Source organism: Leopardus geoffroyi, chromosome B1 (genome assembly GCF_018350155.1).
Source record: "Leopardus geoffroyi isolate Oge1 chromosome B1, O.geoffroyi_Oge1_pat1.0, whole genome shotgun sequence".
Classification (NCBI taxonomy): Eukaryota; Metazoa; Chordata; class Mammalia; order Carnivora; family Felidae; genus Leopardus; species Leopardus geoffroyi.
Window position 1 is genome coordinate 110,287,274 of NC_059327.1, and position 22,676 is coordinate 110,309,949.

At 37.1% G+C, this 22,676-nt stretch overlaps 1 protein-coding gene across 50 annotated transcripts in view; it reads right to left on the reverse strand.

Moving 5' to 3' along the window:
• The window catches only part of ANK2 (ankyrin 2), a 682,786-nt gene that overhangs the window by 237,328 nt on the left and 422,782 nt on the right, over nucleotides 1–22,676 (reverse strand). For 15 of the 50 annotated variants that reach the window (XM_045469570.1, XM_045469544.1, XM_045469652.1 and 12 more), the window contains exon 1: nucleotides 7,637–8,017. The exons of 23 other annotated variants lie outside the window; for them this stretch is intronic. In XM_045469570.1, the coding sequence (XP_045325526.1) occupies nucleotides 7,637–7,771 (135 nt within the window). In that variant the 5' untranslated portion in view covers nucleotides 7,772–8,017. Of the gene's footprint in view, nucleotides 1–7,636; nucleotides 8,019–22,676 lie in introns of those variants that run through there. 12 more of the 50 variants (XM_045469667.1, XM_045469677.1, XM_045469663.1 and 9 more) reach the window with 4 other exon arrangements.

Sequence of the window (22,676 nt, forward strand, 5' to 3'; positions counted from 1 at the left end):
ATTTTCACAGCTTCTGGTTTCGTCTGTTTTCAGCTGTCACCTGCAGCTGGAAAACACCCACAACTAGACTGGCTAACTTGGGTGATTTCCTAGTCATTATTCCTGTTTTTCTCAAATACATAGTAATCACCAGGTAGGTGCCAGGTACTCTGTTAGGCCCTGCAAAGAGGACGGAGCTTCTGATACGCAAACTACGATCTAATCGATTCTTCTAAAACAGATTTCAGTGACCTTTCCCCAGAATAGAGTCCAAATTCTAAAGCGTGGCTTATGAAACTGTTGATAATTTGATTCCACGCTTACTATCCAAATTTCCTGAGTTCCACACATGTCCGATAGAAACTAGCTGTGTCATAGCCATGGGGGTTTACCTACTGCTTCTCTATCATTCCAGTGTTACTACTGACTCCAACATTGGTTCTGTGATCTACCCATACTGCTTCAAGATTTGATTTTTCTGTAATCCTCTGATTGAGTTGTCATCCTTAGGTGTTCCACAACACCCTGTGCCTTCTCACGACACCGTAGCAACACTGGGACTCCTGCTTTGTCCATCTTAGATTACATTCTTTAAACCAAGGTTGCATGTCTTATTCATCTCAGTAGACCCAGTGGCCGGCACTTAGCAGTTGCTCAATAAATGCTTACTGCATATACTTTCTTCTCAGCAGGAACCAAGATTGCACTCTGCTTCCAAGGTTTACTACAGGCTCCAGCTTCTCCATCAGCGGAGGGAGAGCCAAAATATTTAACAACTGGTACAGCTTAGGCACCAACCAATCACAGTCGATGTCGGCAGTAGCACTAGAGGCAAGTGGTCCTGGAGGCCCCTTGCTGGTCCAGGCACTATTCCTTTGTTTGCTTATTTAGGGGATGGAATGGACTAGGAAATCCTAGAAATCAGTTCTAGGCAGCCTCAGTAGAAGGTGCAGCTTGGTGGGCTCATAAAAGCAACTGTTTAATTAACATGTATGGAAGCACTTCAAAGTGTAAACAATTGGACAGTTGTTCTGCTCCATACTGGCTGGACATCAGCGCTGTCCATAAGGCATCCCCCAAACACAGCCGTGCACTGCTCTCCCCTTCTTCAGCTTCCTATGGGTGCTCATTTTATCACTCGCATTGTCACTTTATTGCCTATTGCCTTATATGGTTAATTGATTGCATGTGGATAAGTTCTAGTTCTCAAACTAGATTGAAAGCTCCTGGAGGATCTCATCTTCTTTCAATATTTACCTTTAAATAAATCATCCAAAAGTTATATAACCATGCTCCGTATCATTTCGTATTATTTGAAGTGCCGTATCAGAATAGATTTCATTATACTCTTGGCTCATTTTAGAGTTAATATCAAAATTATAGGAAGTTTCCTTATAGCAGTTATAGACAGACCACTGAACATCATTTATGCTCACTATATTACTTAAAGTCTCTAATTTCTACGCACTTAGAACTCAAAACTGAAGAAAATTTTTAACTGTCTTGATGTCTGGACATGTTTGGTTCTTAGATGAAGAATCACCTCTCTCTCTTTCTTAAGCACACACCATTCCATCTTAATAAATAGAATTGTCTTGTACCTAGTTGTTTAAGCCAAAAGTCCCTTATTTCTTTTACAATGCCAAAACAATCCCTCAATAAAAACAAAAACACATCCATAATCTGATCACTTCTGGCCTCCCCTGCTAGCATCCTAAATCTGATCCTCCATCATCATTCACCTCGGGGGTCTCTGGGACCACCAAACTTAGCCTCTTTTTTTTTTTCACTCTTGCTGCACTCACCATCCCTCCTTCACCAAGGGAAGAGCAAGAGAGGGAGAGCTTTCAAAGCATAAATGAGGTCCTACTATTTCCCAGAGGATTCCCAGTGTATTTTGAATGACATCCAAACTCTTTTACCAAGACCCACTGCATTTAGAAAGAAATCCAGGGACACTTGGGTGGCTCAGTCAGTTGAGCATCTGACTATTGACTTGGCTCAGGTCATGACCTCACTGATTCATGAGTTCAAGCCCCATGTAGGGCTCTGTGCTGACAGTGAGGAGCCTGCTTGGGATTCTCTCTCTCTTCGCCCCTCCCTGGCTTGCGCACATGCACATTCTCTCTCTCTCTCTCGCTCTCTCTCTCTCTCTCCCTTTCTCTCAAAATACATAAACTTTAAAAAAAAAAAAAAAAAAAAAAAAGGAGAGTGATCCAAACCTCTGCCATGGTAGGGCTATGCCTGCCTCTCAGACCCCATTGGCATCTACCCTCTTCCTTGACGACTATGCTTCCGCCATGCTGTCTTTCTGTCCCTTGAATACCCCCAGCATGTTCTTACTTCAGCTAGGCAGCACACTCCCCCTCCCCCAACATATGTTTAAAGTTTGTCTCCCCACCACAAACTGTTGTCATCATTCCGTCGCCAACATTTAGAAGAAGGCCCAGCTCAATAAATACTGGCTGATGAACAAACCATCTTTTGATTCAGCATAGCAGAAAAAACTAAAATGTTTTCACAACATCAGAAATCACTGTTCATGGTCTAAAAAATCATAGGAAAACTTATAGAATAACAAATGGTTGATATAAACAAGATAAAGTTCTTCATGGAAATTGGAAAAATTGTTCAAATAAATGAAACAAGAAAATAAAAATCTCTGAGCATAACTGATAAAAAAGTGAAGAATGTAATAGCTCAAAAATCAGCTAGGACAGGTAACCAAAGTAATATTTGTGATGATGCAACAAATTTGTGGTTTTGTTCTTGGGACAAAGCAAAGTAATGTGATGCAGCAAAGAAACTACAATTAAAAATACGTGATCTCCGTGCAAGAAAAATAGAGAGTACACTTAGAGCAACATACAAATCTATAAATGATGCCATAATAAAAATACAAGCCAAGAAGAACATGAAATGATTTTGTTCATGTTGTTCTAGATTGCATTTTACCAAAGCATGGTCAATAAGCCATATCTCTGGAGCCTACTTGGATTCCTCATGGCTTTGCTGACTCATGTCCCAGATACAGCTATCCTGGAAACAAGGGCAAAGACTATAAGGCATCTCTAAGAGCTTCTTTTTTTGTAGGTGAACTTGGAATATGTATACCAGTTATCTGCATAAGTGAAAATGAAAAGGAATGTGAGAGATGATGCAGTTTTCCCTTCTGCGATCAACAGGAAAAACTAGAACCATTATGCGGATTTATTCTGAATAAGAATTTTAAAACAGCTGAACTTTGTTCTGGATTCCTATCTGCTCCACATGCTTCCTCTGTAAGGAAATGTCAAAGTGTTAACTGATCACCACTGTATATTTAACCAAAGAAAAGGAAAACACTAATTCAAAAAGTTATAGGTACTCCTATGTTTATCACAGCATTATTTAAAACAGCCAATATATGAAAGAAACACAAGCATCCACTGGGAGATGAATGGATAAAGAAGATGTGAGAAATATTATACATAATGGAATATTACACAGCCATAAAAAAGGATGAGGTCTTGCCATTTGTGACAACATGGTAAGTGAAGTTAGACTGAGAAAGACAAATACCATATGATTTCACTTACGTGTAGAATCTAAAAAAAAATAAATAAAAAAAAAAACAGAACAAAAGACTAAACAAAAAAACAGAATCAGAACTATAAACACAGAGAACACAGGGATGGTTGCCAGATGGGAAGGGGGTGGGGAGATGAGCACAATGGGTAAAGGAGAGTAGAAGATACAGGCTTCAAGTTGTGAAATGAATAAGTAATGGGAACAAAAGGTATAGCACAGGAGATATAGTCAATGTATGGTGACAGTCGGTATACTTGTGGGGAGCACAGCATAACATAGAGTCAAATTGCTATGTTGTACACCTGAAACTAATATAACATTGAGTGCCAGTTACATTGAAATTCACAAAAATTGAAAAACTGAAAAAAAAAACTAACTGTGATAATAATAGATCTTCAAGTCCTTTAAAGTCTAAAGTAAGAGGCAACCGCATTTCAGAGGAAAACCCTAACATACGCTCAGGAGCTTTATATATTCATTAGGAAGGCAGTTACTTTCTCAGTGGATTTGGAATAAGGTCTCAAGGAGTATAATTCTCTCATGCCCCTAAAATTTGAGTGAAAGGAGGAATGCTTAAGAGTGTTGGGAATACTTACAACAAATGGACTGGAGTCCAGTCCAGCCCATTAGCTGCTGTTGGAGGTGGGAATCTGCCCAGAAGTTTTACCTACCTACTCTTTTGTCTCCCTGAAAATACCTGCCTGCTACTAGAGTCCTCACTGCACTAGAAAATTAAAAAGCAGAAATTGTAATTAGAGTCTGAAATGTATTTCCAAATTGCTTTTCAAATAATTAGAAAACTTACAGCACACCCAGGAAAGTTCATCACTCTCAAGGCAATCTTCTAAGACTAAATATTATCATATTTTACATCTTTGTTAGTGGAATGGTAACTTATTAATATTTTAATTTATATCTTTACAAAATAGAAAAAGAGTAACTAAATTAATATTTAGTAATTGAAAAGTTAGCCATGGAATAATAATAGAAAAATTTAGTAAAAGTTTGAATATAGCCAGACCCCGATTTGTTTACCTATTGTCCATGGCCACTTTTGTTCTACAATAGTAGAAAGAAGTGGCCGTGACAGAGACCAGGTGGCCAGCAACGCCTACAATGTTCACTCGCTAGTTCTTTACAAAAAAAAAAAAAAAAAAAAAAAAAAAAAAAACGCTTGCTAATTCTGCTCTGGAATGTAAGCCTTAATTAGTATATGTGCGATGAAAATAACATATTATTTGTCCAGTTATAGAATTTAAAAAATTTTTGGCATAATAGCTGTTCATCTCTTTTACTATACCTTTAAAAAGTTGTTTTAACTTAAAAAATAGTCATAATGCCAAAATAATATTGAGTTTCATTTTCTTTCTTTTTTTTGGTATAATTTCTGTGTTTTGCTATGTAACATATCTGGAAATTATTCTGGTCTGATTTCCTTTATCATTTTTATAAAAAACTTGCAAGCTTATACACAAGTGGAATTGCAAATATGGACATACAATAACATTGTTCAAGGAGAAATTATTTTTGGTTACTTACTTCCAACACAATTGCTGATATATTCCTCATTGCTATACAATCTATACAAATAAATGCCAGAATATTCAAAATTCTAAATAAAACTTACAGAAAAAATGAAGTATTAATTTACACAAAAAGCTGTTTTAGCATCTCAAATTTTACTTTTCCCCATAAGTTGATTTCTGATAATGAAAAAAAAAAAATTGGAAAATTTATTTATTTGAAACTTCTGGCCTAACAATACAATAAATTATATAAAACATTTCTAAGTTTATTTCCAAGAAAAAAAGTGCCCAGTACCACTGTTTCTGTCTTGCTCCCCCAAAAAAGAACAAAATAAAAATATAAGTCAATCAGTTCTACAGTTCTTAACAACTGTGTATCATTAATTGTGACAAACATGAATGATGGAAAGTGACTAAGGAACACATTTATCTACACGATTCAGAGAGTGACATCAGTCTTGTAGTACCCACTTAACGTGAAAGAAAAGATGACACAGTTCTTAAGTTCAGAAAACTTCAGCAAGATACAACAACATATTTAGTTTGAGTCACCCTTGGTATTAGAAATTAATTATTTTTTGGTTTTTGGTCCCACAGCCAAAGTGGAGAAATTCTGAGCAGAACATCACTTCCGAAGGTGGACAACAGGTGGATTTCAACCTCTACTATAACTTTCTAAGTCACAGCAATCGTTATACGCTCCCATCTATAAAATCTCTGACAGAAGAGTTTATTCAATAATCAGCAGGTTATAAGAATGTTATTTAATTCAGAGAAATCAGATTGTAATATATTTTTAAAGTCAACTCCCATTTTTCAGAACCTATCTATATTAATAGGAATAGAAGGATTTCAACCAGGGGATGATCTTTCTTGCTGGTGATTATGTCTTCCTCTTAAAACATTTTTCATTGTCTTCTGAACTCTGAAGTTTTGAGTGAATTTCTCATTCCAGCCCTTGGACCTCAAAACCATGTTGACACGTGCTCGTGTTTACCTATATTTAATTTTTAAAGCACCTTTAACTTATTTTAATGCATTACATTTTTCTTAATGATGTTTAAAAGGTGAAAAATGGAATACACTTAGGTAACAAAAATATTGAAGGAATTATTAACTAACATTTGTAAGAATGGTCTACATTCTAAGTTAATAAAAAATATTCATAGAAATTACCTTTTAAACAAGACGGTTACTTCTCAGGGAATATATTTACATATTGTAACAAAGCAAGCATGTGGAGTTACTAAAAAGTTACCAAAAAAAGTTTACCTTTTCTGACACCTCAGTTCAGAAATTGCACTAGAAGTGGCCGATCAGAAATCTGGAGTGACTCTCCTGGTGGATGCGGATAATTTAAGCCGTAACCCAGAAGGAGAAACCTCAGCTGTGTGGTTGTTCAGGCAGGTGTTCTCCCCTCCCCCACGGGATTGCCAAGCTCCCCGCCTTTCAAGTTAATTCTCTTGCCTGGTGACTTCCATCCCCATTCCAGAAGCACTGTCCTCTTTTTCACTACAGTGCTGACAGACTTTCTTTTCACTTCTGCTAATTGCACACACTGCCTCTGCAGGTTGTTTGTACTGGTAAGTTCTTAGTTTCTGTTTCAGTTTCACTGTGGTCTAACAGCCTCAATGCTAGGAAATTATGAAATTCATCCAGATCAGAGTAAAAGCCAAAGAGCACCTCAGACCCCTCACCTACTTGTTATTCTCACCCCTGGAAATATCAGGTACACAAACTAAATATGAGTCCAACCCCTCTGTTTCTTTTACTCAGAAATCCTACACATCTTAGTCTCATGGTTTCGCTCTGAAATAAATAACTTGCAATAAGGTCAAATTCCTGGGCCTGGCAGATCAAAGATCAACTTTATTCTCCAGCAAATTTGAAAATCAAAAGATTTCAGAAAGAGATTTTAGCCCCCCCCCCCAAATTCACAATAAACCTTTGTAACTATTTTAAGGAACATATCATGACAATGAATTACAAAAATCTGAAAGTCACTTAGATATTTGCTCAACTTTTAAGCCTCTGCACAAAATATTATTATCATAATCAGAACAGTGTTTAAAGGCCTTTCCACTGAGGTTAGTCAAATATTGGAAGAAAAACACTTTTATAAGCTGCACCTGGGAGTCGATGTTAGCATATGCTTAAAAAATGCCCTGTGACCTAATGGAAAATGAACCATACATGAATATATAAACAGGCAAAAGAATTTGACACCCTGAATGTAAGTGCCATGAGGCTACAAGTCACTCTATAATGAAATACACGTTCAGCTTGGGACAGAGTTTCAACTTAAAAAGACAACATCGTTGCTTATTCCAAATATCAGTTCACAGCTAAAGCCAACTCAGGAGGAACAGACATGTGACACCGCATGGCTCCACGAGGAAACAACAGCGTGCCGCTGAACCCGAGGCAGTTGGGTAGTTTGGTCACATTGGGTTTATTCTGTCTACTTCCTTCTAGGAAGCTTAGAGGTTGACCAATGAGGTCCACTGTTGACTCTTATGGCACCACCCTCCCCTCCTTCTCGTTTGTGGCTTAGAACTTACCCACACCCCAAGTTCTTGGGTGTCCTCGCTGTTACAGCCATAGTAGTCTGGGGTTCTGTCCAACTCCTGCATGTGTCCGTGTACTCTTACGCTCTTATCCGCATGACAAGACGGGCAGAGAGCTGCATTACCCATCTCACTCCTACAGTTCCTGCCGTGCCTGGGCCCGTGCTTGCCCTCTGTGCTCTGTCCAGGGCTCCCTGGGGGACACTAATGCGGACAATTCATCCAGATGATCTTTGGCTCCTCCGCTCAAGTCCCCTAAACGCCCCTCACCAGTTCTCCCCATCTGCTGGCTGGCTTGCTGGTGTGAGAGAGAACTCAAAACCCCAGCAACTGCAGGCTGCATTCGGTGACCATTTCCAATTCAGGCTCTGCCAGTCTATTTTTACACCTACCAGGCCAGCTATGCATGTCAATGGAGTGAGGGAGGTGAGGCCAAGAGAGAGCAGGGGAGGGGGCGGTGTTGTTTTGTTTTTCACCATGTGAGCAGCCTGCTCTACACATGGACTTAAGTTCCTGCTGTGTAAAATGTCTCTACATATGAGAATTTTTGCATTACTCGGTGAATGCCTCTGAATCCTTTGATTTTCCCCCTCTGTCTTTCTACTTACACAGAACACCAAATCTGCTAATGAGTCCGCTTCACCCACATAATAGATAGAAATTATTTTTGTAATTGTTTAAACCAAGAGGCGAGCACTCAGCTAACATACATCGTCTTTCTCATGATCTTTTACAGAAAATAACTGGTTGTCCTTGCAGCATTTAAAATTCATCGGAAACACAGCAATCAAAATGGGTCATTTTACCTTGGTCTGGATGTTTTGAATTTTACAAAGTATCTACAGTTTTCCGTTATTCATGATTGTGCTACGGTAGAGCAAACATTTTGCTTTACGTACAAGTTTAATTTTTAATATTCTGAAAATGTTTCCTCCAGCTTTATAAAAGAATAATTGAGAATGGCTTTTAAAAACATACATACTATCTTTGAAACCACATTACAGATCTTTGAAAGAAATTGTTTCCCACGGAGATGAGAGCACAGATTTATGACGCCAATTGTGACATACATCAAGACTTTGTTATTGACTATTATTGATGAAATTTTATTCCTCCCCTTACCCCCCATTAGGGTTTTCTCTAAAACTTTATATATGTCATTGCTTTACTATTAGTCCTATCCTTGTTATTTGCTTTCTTTTCTCATATCTTCTAAACAGGTTTTAAACTACTCAATGGCGGGATAAAGATTTAGATGTTTGTTATCACCCATCCACATTATGTATTAAATAATGTTAAAGAAATCTACTGAATTGAAAGCAATCATTTGGGGAACACAGGATGTGGAAGATATTTAGACATCAACCACATTTCATTTGATAGGATAAAATTCACCTTTCTGATTTGCCATTTTCTAAAAACTAAAAATGCCATCACTATTATTATTTATTTAAATTAAAAACAGCATTCCTCAAATAGTCTATCACTCTATATTGCTGTCCAAAGCCCTAACAAACTCAGATCCAAGAATGATATTTTTGGATTGTTGATTCTTACAGCCCCATGCTGGTTTGTTTGTTTTACCAATCCTCTTTGAATAGCTCTTTATCCCAGAGCTTAAGAACCTAGTGTATACTATTTACTATAAGGATCCTACCCTTACATTCCAATTTCTGAGAGGCACTGACAGTATTCAGTGAAATTATTTTTATCTTTCAGCTACGGATGATAGCATATTTTAAAAGTTTTTTAAAAAAATATTGACTGAACCAATAATATTATGACACAAATGGAGGGGGCATATTTTCTCCATTCATGTTAAAGACAAGCATAACCCAAACATTTTAAATGATAAAGGTTTAATGGGGTTCAAGGAGTGCACTTGCCGTGATCAGCACCGAATGATGTATGGAAGTGTTGAATCAGTATATTGTACACCTGAAACTAAGATTAGGCTCTATGTTAACTAACTGGAATTTAGATAACAACTTAAGAAAAGGGGGGGGGATGTGACAGGTGAAGGTGAAAGTATTCATGAAGATGAAGCTTCAGTATCAGTAACAAGATCAGACTAGTAGCTGAGATGTACCAGGCAAAACCTTTTGTGTTGCTCATGTTATTTTTATATAAACTAATGATTTATCACAATACAGTGATTCCTCATTAAATGCCACACATACTTGAACAGTGTACTGTAGAAATTAAATAAGAAATGATGTTTAATCATGTGTTTAGCAACTCTCCTAAAAGGATGGGTTTTAAAATTTCCTATCTTCTCTAAGGTGCTGAGAGCCTTACAGGGCCTTACAAAGTCTTAAAACAGGTGCTTCTTCTTGAATATACATGAACGATCTCATTCAGATTATGAACCAAGATTTCGCTAGCTGTTAAAAGAGGTACAGTTTTTTTTTCTCTCTTTCAGAATCAGTTAGTGGAGTGTTTTTAAAACCTAAAAATTTAATATTCAGCAGTCTTTTAATAGAGATCATGCAACTTAAAACCTGGAGGCAAATCCTAAAAATTCTCTCTAGCCTCATTCCTTCATTCTAGAGCTTAGATCTGAATCCCTGTACTTACACATGTGAGAGGAATATTTAACCACTCCAGCTTAGGGAAATATGTCCCTAGGTGCTTGATAAATAATTTTGTAGTGCTTTAACAGCATGAATCATTTCCTGGAATCTTTCCGTCTTGTTAATACATTACCCATTCTACCACTATGCCCTCAAGTGGCTTCTGCCTCAGCCAAGCATACATCCCCCTTTCTCCACCAGTCCCTGTTCATCGTCTCTTTCAAAGCACATCTTAAAATCACTTTTTCCTACAAGTCTTAATTACACTTATATTAGTCCCTTAATTTGTTCTATCTTTTTTAATGAAGTTGGGACTACTATCAGCTATTTGCTTTTTTTTACAGAATATGCCTTGTCTCTCTCCTTGACCTCACAGATGTAAAATGCACACGGCAGTATTAAATGCTTGTTAAGTAAATGAATAAAAGGCAGCCACCGATAGGAGGGCAATTGATTTTTTCAATATTTAACTGCACTATGCTAACCTTCTTTTTACCCTTTAATGGTAACAGATTTAATAATTTTAAACATTTTTAAGTGTGACAAATCTTTGATTTCATTTCCACATTTACAATAAACACTCTGATTAGCCTTTAAAAAATATTAACATTGTTTAGGGTAAATTTTCCTAGAAAATAATTTGTAGTGTTTTGTTTCAAAAGAAAAAAAAATGTTGTAAAGTATACTAAGAACATAAACCAGAAAAGAAACATGTTAACAACTCTTACAAAATAATTTTTCTAAACATCTACCAATTAGTTTTCTACCCTTCTCTCTTTCCTTCATCCCAGGGAAATCTTCCCATCCTTTTCCCAATAGAAAAATGTTCTGCTTGCTGAATAGAATAACACCTACCCTCCTTATCATTAGGGATCCAAGGTGGCAACAAAGTCCCACTACTAAAGTTTAGTGCCTAAACGAGTATGGGAAAAGGAAAGGCAAATATAAACTGCTGGTGCTCCTGTGATTGCTAAAACTTTCCATTTTCTGGCCAAACAGACTTCATTATTTTTTTTTTTTAATTACTTAATGTTTTTGTGGGGGGGGGGGGGGTGGAATCAGAGCACAAGCGGGGGATGGGCACAGAGAGAGGGAGACACAGAATGCAAAGCAGGCTCCAGGGTCTGAGCTACCAGCACAGAGCCCGACGCTGGGCCCGAACCCATGAGCCGCGAGATCATGACCTGAGCCGAAGTCGGTGCTTAACTGACGGCCACCCAGACGCCCCTGGCCAAACAGATTTAAATTATCAATCTGGAAGCTATCGAAGTGTGAAAAATAGAACTTTCAAATGAACAACTTCATACTACTCGTGATTACCCCAGACTTTGCCCATGGTGTTTTCTACGTAATCAAAAACAAGGGTGAGAGGAGTTTGCAGAAGAGAGCATTATTTTAGAAGTTAAAACACTGCTAGTTCCATTTCCTAGTGCCAAACTAAGATTGGCTGCTGGGCAGACTTGTCACAAAACCTTGATGAGGTGACAACCCATATACCTAACATTTTGCCAATCAGAAGGCAAAGTTAGCAAATACTGTGCACTACCCATGCCTTACTAATGTACCCGTAGACTGTTGGGATCTCTGTGGACATCTGACAAGGGATATGCTTTCTGCCAGGGCAGAACAATGTCACCACTGTTTCTCAAAAATGCTTCAAAGTCATTAGGGCAAATTACTCAGAAAGCAAATATTTGCATGTTTGGCCACACTTAGAGCAGGATACTTGCATTTGGTACATGATTTAGAAAGTGAAATTCAAAGCCCCTATGACGTGACATACTTTCAATATCCTTCTTAAATTTCCAGGGACTTTTACTGTTATTATTTCATCTGTATTGCTGTTTCAAATCCATCAGGAGAAAAGCGATTAAGGACCGAGAACAAAAGCCAGCTTCTCAACTGCAATCTTCTGAAAGTAGCTGTTAAAGTCCCTATGACAGCAAAGCAGTTTTGACCACTGCAGTTCTATAAAGTTCACCTTTTAAATATGAAGCAGCGATTATAGAATCATCAGAAAACTAACCCCTTGGAGAAGAAATAACTTTATCAGTTCTCGAATTTAACCTAAAGAGTTAGATCACAGCTCCTGCAGAGGAATGAAAAGACCTCTTAGCTAGGAAAAACTAATCCCAGATTTTGGTTCGATCACTAATTTCCCTGCATGGATTTGTGTAACCGTTATCAAATCTGAGGTTTAGTTTTCTTTTTTAAAATGAGGAGGTCAGACTCCATCCCTTCCAGCTCTGGAGTTCTTCAGTTCCATGCAACCTTACTTGTTTACATTTGAAAATACATCCAACAAGAGGGGAGTTGACGCTGCCCACCTCTTTAGTTAGCTGGCATGAGAGAGAAAGATAAGAACAACTCAATATCTTGCATCACAGGTCCCTGGTTCTACGAGCTATCTGCATTCAGTGGCATTTCCGTGGGACACTCACAAGGGAAGCTGAAAGGACCATTGTGTGAAACGCGACAAACTGTTGGTATCTAGGAGCTCTTTTGCAAGGTGAAGACCCTTTTGCTCTTGCTCCACCTTTCCTGAAAATTAGCTCCGATGAAAAACGGGAAACATTTTGGACACCTCACCCTGCCGGTTTTCTACATCTCACAAGAGTAAAACAGCTTTCACCTGGAAATGGTCTCGGTCTGGAAAACTGATGTTGTAGGACAGCGTTATAGGATTTTGTAGCACAATGTTTTTGCAAATCAGCTGCATACAATAGAAAGGATTTTATTCTCCCTCATATATGTCAATTACTTTGTTCTTAAAGGGCAAGTGCTATCAATATTAAAAATACTGAAAAACGTATCTTGCCAGGAGCCTTGGAAGTAGCAAATCTGAAAGAATGTTTCACTCAGAATTATGGAATTTAATTTTTTCTCTCTTCCAAGTGGTAAGGGTTATGCAAGGATATGTATCACAGAAATGAAAAAAGCGAAGTGCAGTCTCTTAATCTAAACTATCATTGCAGCATAAAAGTCCTAACATGATAGTTACCACTTTGATTGCATTTTGCAGATCATTAGTATGTAAGAGTTATCCTGAATTTAGAAAACTGTTCAGATTACAATCCACCTCCCCCTGTTCTCCTCACCAACAGCTTTTTCCTTTTTTAAAACCATGCTAGCTGTAATTCAAAACTGATTGTTTTGGTCAAATGTATTTATCTGATTAAACTAATATTTCATTACTCCTATTGTGTGCAGAATTCTCCATGTCCAATCACGTGAAACCAGGGACAAATTCCCCTAACTTTGGGAATCACTGACCTGTGGAAATAAAACTAGAACATTCCGTGCAACACAGGAGACAGCACGTTATTTTCTCCCCTGTTTGGGTGCATTCAATATAATTTCTTTAGCTAAAAGTTAAACATGTAACTATTTTTACCAGTTGGATCTGTTATATAATTGATCAATCAGGAAAACTGTTGCATAATTTATAGATCTACACAGATTCTCCATATTAACATGTGGCATAACTTTTCTAATTGAGGTCAGAATAAATGAGTTTTACTGTTTATGCTGTCCACAAATTAATCAAAATGAATATTGCCAAGCTATTTATGTGCCCACAAACATCAATTAACCAATTTAATTTTACATTCCTCCCAGCTATTATTTTCATTCCAAACTGCTGCCTCTTGACTCCTAGTACATAAAGGAGGACATTCTTTAGTAAACAGTGCTAACAACTTGAGAAGTTTTCTAAAGGCTACTCCACACAATGCCCGGCACAAAGTGGGCACTCAATAAGTGTCGGTAACTGACATTAAAGACACTATGAGCCAAGAAGTGTAGGGTGTCCAAAGCAAGCCTAAAGGGTCACGTGACTAGTTCGTGACGTGCTGTCATATTGGACAGCATTTTGAAACACAACATAAAACAATTTAGCCATTGTGCACTCCTACTTTTTCTGAAGAAAAATACATATTCACATAATACTCAGAAAATGGATAACTACTAACGCAGGGGCTCTCCCAAGGCTTTATTTGTAGAAAGAGTCAAGGATGAAAATAAAAAAGCAGGAAGGGGGCTCCATTGCAATCAGGCTTTAATAGTTACTTTCTGAAACCTAAGTCAGTATTTTAGTTTATTAACATTTCTTGTAAGTTTCCATCTGTAAACTAGGGAGACAGTGGATAGAGGTAATCTGAAAAGGACTCTGTTAAGGGGATTTTAAGATGAATGAATGGTGCACAGCACAAGTGTCGATCACTGAATGGGGTAAAGTCTAGTGCCTAGAGGAACAATGTTCTTAGAGGATGTAACTCTTCACAAGCTGACCAGTTATGCTTTATATGATGCATGCCACAGTTGTCTAGACCTATCTATGAAAATGGTCTCTCACATGCCATGGTAGTTAGACACCATGCTTGATCATTAATTAGAACAAGATAAACGGGAGTGCTATCCTAACAAGAATTTATAATCAACCTCTCCAAATAATGTCTTACTATTGTTAAGTATATAAGAAACCCCACCACTAAGCTCAAATAAATTTTCCATGGCTGAGATTAGCAAATAAAAGTTCATTTATCCTTTACATATTTCTCAAGTCTCATTTCACTTACTATATGGACAGTTTTCCTTTGATGGTTCACAGGCATTATTTTACATACACATATTCTCAGTTAGAGAACCCTAGAGGTTCTAGAGAAATAGCAACTTTTCATAAATTTTTTGGGTTATGACATGCAATATGAAGGCTTAAATGTTTTGATACATTTGCCATTACTGAAAAAGTCTCTTCAATTTAAAGCAGAGCCCAGTTCAATGTAATCATACACTCAAATGTTTTAATCTATTTCTCTCAAAGTATTTTAAAATAGTAATTTCCCAACAAAATAAATGCACATGCACACGCAAATACACACACACACACACACACACACACACACACACACACACATACACACGTGCACATACACTCTTTGAAGTTAGACAGGAGACATAGACATTTAAAATACACTGCCAGGCTATAGCCAGGAACTGATCAATTAAGAACAAACTCAAGTTCAAACTAAATTTTTAATATTAGTTCAAACTGGAGCAGATTTAAGTATTTATCAAAATTACCAATTAAACCTGACTTGTTATGAGGATGGTAACTGATTTCCTTATACTATACATTAAAATAATAAGTCAAGAAGTTTCACTAATTATAAAATACATTATTATTAATTTTTTTAAATTACATGTTGAGTATGCATTTAATCAAGAATTAAATTAACAATTACAGAATGATTGACTAAATTCAATTTATTTCAAAGGCTGAAAAAACTTAGAGCACCAAAAAGAATCTGAATTTCATTGTCCAACTGATATTTAATTTGGGTTCCATTTCAAGATCTCTCTTGAGCAAACTTATTCCATGTACCTTAAAGTATAAATAATAGTTTATAATCCTTTACCTACTATTCATACTAGAATAAATATCTTGATTATATATCATTTGTTCCCCTGGATAATGGGAAATTTTGGGGTAAAGTTTTTAATTATGTCCTACTTTTTTTTGGAAGAGAGAATAATTTTATAGGCAATCAAAACCCTGGGAAAACTAAAAATAAAAATATTATAAAATCAATATCATTAATTCAATTCTCCTAAAACTGTGCCATTGTGGTCTTATGTCCTCTGAGCTACAATGTTGTTGGCCATATGTTGTTAAGGAACAAACACTGGGCAGAGCACTGCCAGTCACCAATCTGAACTTTAGTATTCCAATCTGTATAATAATGAGTTACAGCAAATAGACTCTTCCGCTAATATTTGTATGTGTTAAATCTTTAGAGTCATAAGTTTATAAATCATCCTATGAGGTCAGCATATAATTTACCTACTCTTCAGGACAATAAGAAAGAAATAAAAGAGGGAAGAAGCGAGGGAGGGAGGGAGGGAAGGAGGGAGGGAAGGAAGGAAGGAAGGAAGGAAGGAAGGAAGGAAGGAAGGAAGGAAAGATTGTAAATATAAGAAAATGCAGATCTGTCTCTCAAATTTAAGAAGAGTTTTTGCTTTAAGAGCACTTATTAAAAATATTTCTAATAAAAATGTTTTTCCTTTCTATTAGCTCTTTAGAGCTAGTATTTAAATATTCTCAGGGCTTTCCTAGGTCAATAAAGAATCTCTCCTCTAAGTATGTGTTCTCCTCAAACCTGTTCCTGGCCCTGCCTCCTCTGGCTCAACTGACCAGCACCCTATACTCTCTGCTGCTCAGGCTAGAAATGTTGATGTTTTTGACATTCCTTTTCCCATACATTTAGGTCTAAAGAGTCTGCATTTTTCCATCTCTTAGTCACTATTTTAGGTCAGGGATTCATCATTTCCTGACTGAATTACTAGAACTCTCCCCTGAATATTTTCCTGCTTCTGGCCTTGCTCTATTCCAAATCCATTTCCCACACAATAGCTGGAGTGAGCTTTCTGAAGCTCACAGCTGTTCGGGGCACTTCCCATAATTTCCACGATAAAAGACAAAACCTTTAATGTGCTCTACAGAGTCCTGAATGATGTGGCCCCGCTCCCCTATCTTATCTTTGCCTTTTCTCTTGTAATTTCTTTTGGACTTTTATAAAATCACCTCCCTCCCTCCCACTGTATTTACAAGACTTCTCTTGGAACCCTCCCTGCCTGGCCAAAAGAAGACTGAGGGCCTGTTGTGAACACAGAGTCATCACAGCGATAGCTACCCTGCACTGTAATCATCTTTTTGCATGCTTGTCTTCCTCACTAGACTATGAGCTCATGGTGGACAGACACTATATTTTATTTGTCTGTTTGTTCCTAGGACTTCTGACAATGTCTCTAATAGAGCAGACACTCATAATTGATTACTGAATAAACAATAAAAAAAATCTTTCTTGACACATTTAAAATACGATTGGTTTTCACAAACATTCATTTCATTTATCCCATAAATATTTATTTGGCACTCTATGCCAGGCTGGAACATGTCATTTAAATAAAAAGAGGCAAATGGGCAGTATTTCTGATGTACACATACATTCTTCAGTAAATCTCTGGGAATGGCAATCTGTAGCAATCTATTCAATTGCCAGTAAATGCTCCTTTGTTTGTTCGCATTACCATTCTGTCAGCTCTTGTTAGATTATTTTTTCAGATGTTTGATTTTGTCATGAAGTGGTCGAGGCACTGAACCTACTGGTAATCATTTGAATATAAGCAGGAATGAAAAGAGGAACAATTATGCAAATGGCTATAAGAGCAATAGTGGCCACAAACCAGAAGATGGTTTATTAAGTAAGGATAAGACTATTAATCACACTGGATATTCCAGCCATGCCTAAAGCCTATGCAGAGTAATCACTGTTGATGCCAGAGAAACACTCCAGTTGTTCTCTAGAGGGACAAATAGATTACTCTTACAATGAATGTCTATCACACACACATACACACCGCCCCCCTCCCCCCGATTACGCCATGGCTTGGCCATCGTGGGCCCTGGAAACCTCTATTCATTCCATTCTTTCCACCCATAGAGTTGCTCTGTGTTATCTCATTCTTTTTTATTGAGGATGATGGGTTATCCATAGGTCCCTGCCCTTACAGTCACAACTAATCCTCTGCACAGACCTCACTTCTTTTTGGCCATGACCTTCTCTGACATTGCTTCTTACCTATGACACTCAATTCTTTCTCCTTCTCTCCACTGTTTCCCTTTATTTATTCATATATACCTTTCCTTCTAACATGTTTTGCTTTCAACACAAACACTAACCTCTGTAGACAACAACCAATAATATAACAAATTCCTAGCAAAATACCTTACAGTTATCAGCCTATAGCAAGTAGTCATAGAAAAGACATGCGTTTCCTACTTTTGTTCATGATAAACAACCAATTCAAGGGGACAGGTGGAACTCCCCAATTTTTCCACTGTTAGATATCAGTAATTTAGATGTATGTTAACTGCAATAAAGGCACATCTTGAAGAAGGGAGCACCATAAAAATTTAAAGTCTTGCCTTCTTTTTTTATGACATTCTAATGTTTACAATTAGAATTTCCAGGGGCACCTGGGTATCTCAGTCAGTTAAGCATCTAACTCTTATTTTTGGCTCAGGTCATGATCTCACGGTTCATGGAAATCAATTTAAGCCCCTCCCCACGTCAGGCTCTGCACTGACAGTGTGGAGCCTGCTTGGGATTCTCTCTCTCTCTCCCTCTCTCTCTGCCCATCTCCTACTCTCCCTCTCTAAAAATAAATGTACAAACATTAAAAAAAATAAAAATAAACAAAGTAAGGATTTCTAGCTTCTAAATCCCTAAGGCAGTAACATTTATTTCTGACTTCATATTTTGATAATTCATTAGACTTTATGGCAAGATTCTAACCGAATTTTGTCAAATTTTACTAAACACATAGGTCCTATTATATTTGGTTGATCAAGAAGTATGTCACGACAACTTAATTTTATACTAAATTCTTCCAAAAAAAGAATCATCAATAAGAGTGAAAGTAGCTTCCATTAACCACTGACATTTTAAAATGTCAATTTTACTGAAATATGTTGTTTCTATTTTGGGAACATTCAATTTTAGCTGCTTTGGGGATCAAACGTTAAAAATGATCTCTGATAAGGTATTACTTTCTCTTTGTTTTATAATCTGATACGGTTCAGTTTATTAATATCCCACACTAACATAATGGAAGATGGCTCTTTCTATGTTATAAAGGTATCATACAGACCCCTGATCTCATTGTTCAGCAGAGCAGAAATGGCATGTAAAGCTCTTTATGTGCTATGTTTTGTCTCTGTAGCCAATAGTACCTCAGTAGTCTTCCTTGTCCAGTTTGCTATATATTTATGTCCTTGGGTTTTTTCCGTAGTCCAGTGAAAAAAAATTAACTTTCAGGAAATTTTAGACCTTCCTCTGCAGTTTGATAAACAGACTTCATATTAACCATTTGAATTTTGGATCTGTGAAACTGACTTCATCTGTCCCCCACTCTTCTAAGAGATTCCTGTTGAAAACATCTAGGACTTAGACATCTTTGTTGATACTATTTTGATTGTTAGAGATACAGGTATTACAGATGGTTTGAGTACTTGATAGTTCTAACCATTCTGTCCTGCTTCTTTGCATTTCTTATCATTAAAGACCTTTTTGTTATATAAACCACATTACAACTCTTAAGAGGCTCTCCCTATCCAGTTTGCTTTGTTCCTCGATATGTCAGAAATATTTTTATTTATCTTAGTGACACATGATCCCATCTTTGATCATAGTCTGCTGGGCCCAGTGTCTGCAGCTAGATCTATTTTAAAGCCAGATCCCAAAAGCCCTCATGGGCCGAGTCTGGTTGAGACACGACTACCATACCTCACGATATATTTGCAAAGTACAACGCTGCTCTGTGGAATGATTCTATACTTTAAATTTCAATACTGTTTAACTTACAAAATTTGTTTTCAATTTCACATGCTTATGAAAAGGATCCATCCCTTTGATAAAGTTTGTTAAAATGATCAATCCCTGAAGTACATTTGAGTACCTACTGTAGTAAAACTACAACACTGTAACTTCAATTTATTGAAAATTCATAGGAAAAAAGAGCAGAGAGAGATAAAACACATATAAAAGTAAAACTTCGAGAAACATAGGTATATTTGTATACACATGCATATGTACACATATACATACACAACATACCTTAAGAACAATGGAATTCCAACCATAGATGTTCTCAAATAAGAACCTACTTTGAAATGAGTTAATTAGGAAAAAAACACTCTAATCAAGTTGTATCAGAGTTTAGGATCTGATAGTTTTGACATTTCAGGATAGTATTCTACTTTTATATGTTAGAGACATTTTCCTAGTCAACTTTGTTACTCTGTTAGGTCAAATTCTTGACCTTATTTACTCCATGGCATTCAATGATACTTGAGCTCAAAGAGGAAAGAGAAGGGAAAAAAAGAAAAAGCCTTTGAACCCTTAAAGCTTTTGTCTATACATTCCACTCTTGTATCTTGCCCGGATGTGTTTTTATCCCTGAATCGTCCATGAAAATGCATGTGGTTTCACACAGAGAAAAACTGCTTCTTTAGGATATGTGGAATCACAGAGATCCCATTTAACTCCACTGTGCTTTAGTGTGCAGGACTGTTAGAAGCTTTTAAAGTCAGTTACGATATACTGTTTGTTGTAACCGAAGTGTCTTTGGTGGCGTGCTCTACATACAGGTTTGTCTCCGCTTGAGAGTCTGGAAACTAACCTGACGTGGGCACAACCACGTACCCAGCCTTTAACGTCTAAATGAGCACCACACTTCAATTCCTTGTGTTTTAGTCCTTTTGGATTACAATGACATGCATGCCTTTTAGCAGCTTTCAAATGGGAGAAACCCCTATATATCAGAGGAGGGGTCCTTCAAAAGTTTTATAAATCAATGGAGCACTGATACATCTTAGAAGAAATGGAACCTAGATTTCAGCAATGTAACTTATATCTAGGTAATCTATATACTTGAGTCACTGGCCTGTAGGCACCTCATCCCAGGAGCTTGAGTGACATTCATCAAAACAAAGCAGGAAGAGAATAAGGAAAGTTCCGGAGTTTAGCCCTGCTTTAGGGCAGCTAAACATGCCAATAATATGTACTGAGTGTGAACAAGAATCAAGGTTAGGAGAGAAACAGTGCAAATAGGGTATTGAGGGGGTCATGCCAGCTTGATGTGGTAGATTTCATGTACTCCAGAGGAACGTTTCACGTCCCACAAAGGTGAGAAAATTTGTATTGAAAATAGTAAAGTTAATAGTTTATAAAACAATTAAAAGGGTGTTTAATAGTTTTTAAACATTAGTGTGACTTTAAGATGGAAACACAGGGAATTAACATTTAAATATTACTTGTACCAAAGAAGATGAAAAATATTTCTCCAGGGGCACCTGGGTGGCTCGGTCGGTTAAGTGTCTGACTCTCATTTCGGCTCAGGTCACGATCTCACGGTTTGTGAGTTCCGGCACTGCATCAGGCTCTGTGCTGACAGCTCAGAGCCTGCTTGGGATTCTCTCTCTCTACCTCTCTCTCTGCCCCTCCCCCATTCACTCTGTCTCAGTCTCTCACAAAATAAATAAATACATTTAAAATTTTTTAAATTAAAAAATACATTTCAGAAAAATTTTTGTCCCCTCTTTTGTAATGTCTTGAATTTCCTTGTTAATATATGTGACTGAGAATAGTTGATCACAAAATGTTAAAAGCTCTGGTTAGGTTTCATTCTGTAATATGTGCCCATGCTTGATACAATCTCCAACTTACCCAAATAACCTTGTCCTCTGGGTTTGATTCAGAACACTAACCTATGACAAATTTGAGTTTAGGACACAAAAATAGTAATTTGATGTTTATTTTATTTATTTATTTTTTATTTTAGAGAGAGAGAGAGAGAGAGAGCGCACCAGCAGGGGAGAGGGGCAGAGGGAGAGAGAGAGAATCTCAAGCAGACTCCATGCTCAGTGCAGAGTCTAATATAGGGCTCAATTCCATGACCTTGGGATCATGATGTGAGCTGAAATCAAGAGTCGGATGCTCACCCAATGTTTATAGCAACACTATCGACAATAGCCAAAGTATGGAAAGAGCCCAAATGTCCATCAATGGGTTAATGGATACAGAAGATGTGGTGTATATATATATATATATATATATATATATATACACACATATATATATATATATATATATATATATATATATATGTATACACACACACACACACACACACACACACACACACACACCATGGAGTATTACTCGGCAATCAAAAAGAATGAAATCTTGCCATTTGCAGCTACATGGATAGAACTAGAGGGTATTATGCTAAGTGACATTAGTCAGTCAGAGAAAGACAAATATCATATGACTTCACTCATATGAGGAGTTTAAGACACAGAACAGATGAACACAAGGGAAGGGAGGCAAAAATAATATAAAAATAGGGAGGAGGAGAAAACATAAAAGACTCTTAAATATGGAAAACAGACAGAGGGTTACTGGAGGGGTTGTGGGAGGTGGAATGGGCTAAATTGGTAAGGGGCATTAAGGAATCTACCCCTGAAATCATTGTTGCACTATATGCTAACTGATGTGGATGTAAAGTAAAAAAAAAAAAAAAAAAAAAAAAGTGATTCAGGCCATTAATTAATAAAAATATCATATTATTTATCTGGATTTCATGGTATGTGGTATTTATTACTTTTAAAATGTGTAATTCATTGTGATTCTTTTTCTCATTATAAATAAATACTTTCGTAACTAAAAAGAAAAAAAAAGAGTCGGATGCTCGACCAACTGTGCCACCTAGGTGCCCCAATAATTCGATGTTTAGAATCAGTGCATATTTGCTGTGTCTAAGGCAATGTCACATGATATAAGAAGAAAATCAGTGCTCATTATGGGCACAGCAAGCTGGTCAAATACTGTGACACCAGG